Genomic DNA, 6,500 nt, shown 5'->3' with positions numbered 1-6,500 from the left:
TCTGGTTCTATCTCTGACCTCTCCGGTGCAGTTCAACAGAACATGCTAAGCCATAGTTCAGTCAGCCAGCGGCTCACCTTCTTCATGACCAGCGTGTCCATCACGTAGAACACGTTCCATGGCATCCACACGGTTCTGTACTGAGTGAGGAACGGAGCGCGCTCGAAGCTCAGCGTCAGAGATGCTCCTCCGTTGGCCAGGAGATCGAACCTGCCGGCACACCAACACCAAACAAACAACAACAAAAAAAGTGTTCAGCAAGTAGAAGAAAGCGCTGCAGTCAGCTGTAAGCCGCCTGCAGCGCCATTAAACTGGATTAAAATGTTGGCTTGATTAAAGCTTTCTGCTGACTGAGTCGCGTTAACCTTAAAACTCTTGAGGCATGTAACAGGAAGTTAAGAACTGTACAACAAACAGCCTCGTTTGAATTCTACGTGTGTGTTTGTGCCCTGATAAACTGTGTGTGCATATCATGACATATATGTATTCCTGAGCATTAGATCATCATTAACTATATTTTCTTTTAATTGATATGCCCACACAATTAAACTTGTCACTGAAAACAACACAGTGTTCATCACAGATACTCGGTTTGGATCCTTACTTACAGCTCTGTGGAATAATCAGAGAAGCGTCAGCTCGATTTATCCTTACTGTCAGGATCAGCTGGCTGCGGAGAAACCCCCATACTTGGCACGCCGGTAGTACTAATAAATGTTTAATGTTTTCATTGTTGGAAACGGTGATTCTTTTGCCCCCTTTGTGTCCACAGGATATGAATGGACAGAGACATGTGTCACTGTTGCAGGTGTATAGAAACCAGGCTGACGGGGAAGTCTGAGCTTCAGCGTCATCGTGTTTGGTGGAAGAATAACGAGTTCCCCTGCAGTCAGCTGTGCGCCTGCATGTTTCTCCCATCTGCACGACTAACAAACAGCCATTACTTTTGATTCTGAACCAAGCATCACAATTTGGTGATTATTAATTAAGATCTTAAATTAGGGAAGTCTTTTCTAACTGAGTGTGGATGTTTTTATCACACAGGAAAACCCTGATGGCAGTGGTGTGTCTATAATGTCTGATGTTCCTGTTTATGATGTAAACATGAGAAGCAAAGCCACAATTTGTAAAAAATACTAATAAAAATAAGTGCATTCTCCTTTATTGTTGAGCTGCTTTACATGCACTGGATGGCAGAAATCAGACCACTGTGGTGTTATGAGAACATTTATGGAATATTGCACCTGAATAATAAAGGACACTGTATGTGCTCCTTTACTGTGCCTGTCATCTGCTTCTTCCTCTCCTCCTGTTGTCTAATTTGCACCAACTTGTGAAAGTTGATGCTCCTTATCGATCAGATATCGCCACATGTTGATGGCGGTATGGAGCCGAGCTGATGTGTGGCGGCCTGATCAATTATATTTTACAAGTGAGTTCACTGAATAGAAAAGGCAGGACATCTATTTTCAGATGTGGGAAGGTATGCAAGGTGCACAGAAAACAGCAGGTGATAAATGTTGCATGAATATAAATAATCAATAAATACACACATGCCGTCCTTGCGTGTTATGGTGAATCCGTGTTCAGGGTAGTGGACAAACGTCACGTTGACTCCAATCAGAGGCGTCCCGTCGGCTGTCAGCACTTGACCTCGAATTATCGACACCAAGCTGGTGAGAGAGAGACGGAGGGTCGTTTCGTTTGTTAGGATCCTCGTTAGCGCCAGCATAAGCATCGACTCGTCTTCCTGGAGTCCACTCACATACGCACAATCACACTGATACACACAACAAGCACAACAGCTCTCGAGTGATCGTAGCTATCAACGCTAAGCTAACAGTTCAGACATGACTGTGTGCTCACCTGTAGGTAAACCAGTAAATCGACCAATCAGAGACGAGCCGGTGTCTCTGTCAGGCCCAAGGAACCAAACATACACTCACACACTCACACACTCTTATCATCACATTTACTGCTTGTGAGGAAACTGCAGAGCCCACCGAGTCATGGCTTAAAACAACTGCTGTGGTTCTAACTGCTGAGCAGCGGCGGTGATGGGACACTAATGCTACCACAGACCTCCACTTTACATCGTCACCAAGCTGATTGTCATCATTCTATGATACAGTACAGTTTACAGGAGCAGCATTCAAGTGAAGTGGATGTCTGGTGGAAATACTCTTCTTCATTTGGTAAATAACTTCTGAACCGTACAGCCTTCACAGTTTGTTTAGTCAGATTCGATTCATCACTTCTTTGTGGAGGTCACATCCACTCGTGTCACAGATTTTCAGAGTTTTGGTCTCATCCCCTCGTCCCTGCTTAGGTTTTTATTTTTCTACATGAAGAACTTGTGTGCAGCCGCAGTGATGGTAATTTAAACATGCGTACAACAAATGTCGTGGTTTATTAGGTTTGATAATTACATATTTTTACATGAGGACATGTAAAACCTATAATCTCTATGAGGTAATTTAATGGTTTCAGCTTGTGTTGACATCAGTCCTGAAGCAGCTTTAAATCAGACCGATCCAAACAAATCCAATTATTCAGTGTGCTCATGAGGAAGAACAGGCCTCAGAAGCTCAAACACCAAGCTAATGAAAAAACACACGAATGAAACGCAGCTCGGAGTATTTATTGCAGGTTTTACAGCCTCTGGAACAAAATACTTCCAAACCATAATAGAATTATTTCTGTAATATCAAAATTATGATAAATATAAATAATAAGCTGTAGCGATTAGGCCTGGTCAGAGATGATATCTCATTAAAGTGAATCGTTTATAACTTTTCAAGCTAAGCAGAGTTGGCTCCACTCTTTGGTCTAAACATGTAAGAAATAAAAATGCTGGCTAAAGAAGGCCTGACTCAGTGAGTCACTAACATCAGGGCCAGTAATTGGAATGCCATGTCCTGCCTTTTTGGTTTCAAACAAACCCATTTATGTTGATCTAAATATATACTGCAAATGAGTTTTTGCTGATAAGATGCCCATGCATATGCATTGCAGGCAGATATTTTTTCAGCAGGACTGTAGAGCAGTTGTACCATTTCGTCTTAACACAAAGAACATGTCAATAAATGACACTAACACTAACCCTGACGACAAGGTCAGGTCCAGAGGTGAAGAGTGGGGGCTCAACCCAGTCCAGAAATCTGTAAGTATTTCAGAGTCAAATGACAATAAAACAACATGCTCTTTGCAAAATAAGGCGATCCCAACTTCTGTCTATGTTTAGCCACATTAAGGTCACAGTGAGAGCAGGGTTGCAAGACTATCCATCCATCCATCCATCCATCCATCAGTCCCTCCATCCATCCATCCATCCATCCGTCATCTCTACACCTTAATCCTCACTAGGGTCATGGGGGGCGGAGCCTATCCCAGCTGACTCAGGGTGAAGGCAGGTTCACCTGAACAGGTAACCAGTCTATCACAGGGCTACACTTAGAGACAGACAACCAAGCACACTCACATTCACACCTACGGACAACTTACAATCACCAATTAACCTCAGCATGTTTCTGGACTGTGGGAGGAAGCCGGAGAACCCGGAGAGAACCCACACAGAACAATCCCGGGTGTCTTCACATTCAAAAGTGTGCCTTGTAACAGAAATGTGTGTCAGGCAGACATTACCTGTGTTAGCTTGCTGGTATTAAAGTTCCTATTGGTTCCAGCACACTGTGTATTATTGCTACCAACTTTCCCACCACAGTGTTTCTATGTGACGATCGCTCATATACACGTGACTGCTGATGGTACCACTTTCCCTAAAACTACTGGAAGCACTATAACCAGGATTTTTCTTTAAGCCCAGTGACAATATTATACAAGTCTTCTAGTTGGGACACTGTTGGAGTGGTTTCATTATCACACCTGCTCAATGCTTGTTCAAATATGAGCCATAAATGCAGAAAATGTAATTTTGATATATCTTTCTCATAAAGTATTCCTCTGACTGGCACCGTACTCCACGTTTTTAAAGCTCCTACTGGTGGTAATCACAGGCAAAATATTCTGCCTCTCGGGCTGAAAAATAAAGGTTTTATGGTTGGTGGAATCCTGGAGTACACCATTATATAACCGGTCTGTGTTATTCTATCGAAGCAGAGCTGCACCACTGAATATGTACACATCCCTGAGCCGACAACATTTCAGGACTCCAGCTACGTTAATTCTCAAGTTGTGGCACCTCAAACGTTGCTCCACAGATTGGTGTGAAGAAAACAGCTCTTTAAGAATGTTTAGCCTGAAAAGTCTGTGAAGATCCTCAGTCCTCCAGGTCATGGTTATTCTGATCAGATCAATCGTAGCAACTGGACCTGCATGAGGTCCTTGAAGATGTTCCACCTCCATCCAAGAGGCTTCATCAGCTCTGACTGACTAGTTGGGAGTTCCAGATACTGATATCCTTAACGAGCCATTAACACCAAAACAGGATAGATGGTTTGAGAGAGGGTTGAAAGAAGCCATCTAACTGGAGAGACCATCCCTCAGCAGAGGTGGAGGTCTGAGGCATCACCTCTCACCTGTTTACAATTCAGTCCTAAGATCTCCCCAGGAAGATGAACCCACATCCACACCTAGCCACAGAGACCCTAACGAACCCCACTGTGTCAGGGGGAGCACTAACGACTCACATAACGAGGGGGAGGAGCAACAAACCCCCAATTGAAACCCAAACTCAGGTGTTAATGTCTCCTTCAGGATATCAGTATGTGGAACTCCCAACTAGTCAGTCAGAGCTGATGAAGCCTCTTGGATGAAGGTGGAACGTCTTCAAGGAACTCAAGCAGGTCCAGCTGCTACCTTTAATCTACGAGAATTCAGCCCGAAAACTAATGCTAGCTCTGACCCCAGACTCTACACGTGGACAATCATATTCGCGACCTGATCAAAACATCAGTCAAACTGAAGATGGTCAGATGTGGGCGTTCTGTGAATTGAGGTGGAACGAGCCAATAGGCTGCAGCCCCGAATGCCCGGGCCTAATGATGCCACTGGCGACTGGACGCGGTAACATCGAGTTAGCCAACCTGTTGGACTCCTGCACAAACCTGATATCTGGATTATATTGTTTTATATTGTTTTCACAGATTAAGTGTTAATAAAAAGCCTGTTTGCAATCAAAACATACCAGATACGTGCCAGATGTGTAAAACATCCTATTAGACGACGGTCATGTTAACAGGCAGCTTCACTGTTCAGCCAGCACAGAGGAAAGCTTCATCAATCTGCCACAGAGGATGAAAACATGGACTCTGCACATCTGTTTCTCTCTGTTTTTTTTCCCCCAGAGCTGTCTTACCTTCCTCCAGTTTGAGTGCAAACCTACACACTGCCTTATTAAAACGCAGGCATCTCGCCCGTTGAGCTAACAGGTATTTTTTTAGGAACATTTTTTACCGATTATACTTCATACATTACACTGTGTGGTTTATCTCTGACAGTGTGCTGTGTGTGGATGAGTCACTTTGACAGGAAAAAGGGGAAATTAAGATATCATCTCTTTGTCTTTTAAGTGTAAAGCCGGCATTTTAAACACCCTTCAACCACACACACACACACACACACACACACACCAACTCTGTTTTCGCGTCTAATAAAACATTTTTATTATAAGGTTACAGGCCCATTCCATTATGGAAATCCTGGACGTTTTTATTACATGGTTGTGGCCCTCTCCTCTTATGAAACATTCAGGCTGGCATAAAAAATGTGACAAAAGCAGAAAAATGGCTGAACAGAATGGCCGTCATGTTTCTTCCTTGTCAGTAACTCTGCCTTTCACTCTCTGTATTTTGCAGACTGCCCCCCACCACCCCTCTCTCCCTCTCTCTTATCATATTTAATGAATGTTATTTCTGAGGCAGATGTGGGCAGAAATGGCTTTTGGCGAGAAAAAAAATGGCAGACCTTGAGTCCTCGTATTGTATCTCAGACTCAATCATGCTTTTTTTTTTCTATTGCATTCATCCAAACATAAAGCAAAGCCAAACTGCTACTTCTCATATTATGGTAAATAAAATTAGGGTAAGCTATGACCTGCAGGCACACGCATTTGGAGTCAAACAGTCACTGCTATAGAAGGAAAACACACACACGGAAAAAAAGAAATGACACAGAATATCCATAAACCCACGATGATGAAAAACATACAGAGGGACTGGAAGTAATTTTAGCCTTTCTTTAAAGTGCTGTGCAGCGGCCCTGGGTAGGAGGGCTTTTTTTCTGCTCCTCTGATGTCTGGACCTCCCGGTGTTTTCTTGCATGTCTTGGATTTCATTGTGTTTCTTGTGTTACTGTATAACTTCACAACTTAAACAACGGATACAAAACAATTTGTGTGCAGGGATTATTAAAGTTACTCTAAACAAGCTGCTAAAATCTGTTTTATCCTTAATGCTAGCTGCTTGTTTGAATCTTTTTTTGGACATTTAAACTTCATTCCTGATGGCTGTGGTGACTGCTCACTCACCAGTTGGTCAAAA

The 6,500-nt window shown here is 43.1% G+C and overlaps 1 protein-coding gene across 1 annotated transcript in view; it reads right to left on the bottom strand.

The window, feature by feature from the left end:
• The window catches only part of LOC103361835 (teneurin-3-like), a 234,735-nt gene that overhangs the window by 64,596 nt on the left and 163,639 nt on the right, over nt 1-6,500 (bottom strand). The window contains exons 18-19 of the mRNA XM_008288031.1: nt 1,554-1,673; nt 78-210 (exon numbers count right to left, since the gene is read on the bottom strand). Coding sequence (XP_008286253.1) covers nt 78-210; nt 1,554-1,673 — 253 coding nt within the window. The remainder of the gene's footprint in view (nt 1-77; nt 211-1,553; nt 1,674-6,500) is intronic.

The sequence above is a fragment of the Stegastes partitus genome, unplaced genomic scaffold (genome assembly GCF_000690725.1).
Source record: "Stegastes partitus isolate 25-593 unplaced genomic scaffold, Stegastes_partitus-1.0.2 Scaffold538, whole genome shotgun sequence".
Lineage (NCBI taxonomy): Eukaryota > Metazoa > Chordata > Actinopteri > Pomacentridae > Stegastes > Stegastes partitus.
Note: the sequence above shows the minus strand (reverse complement) of the source record. Positions and strands in the feature narration are given on the sequence as shown.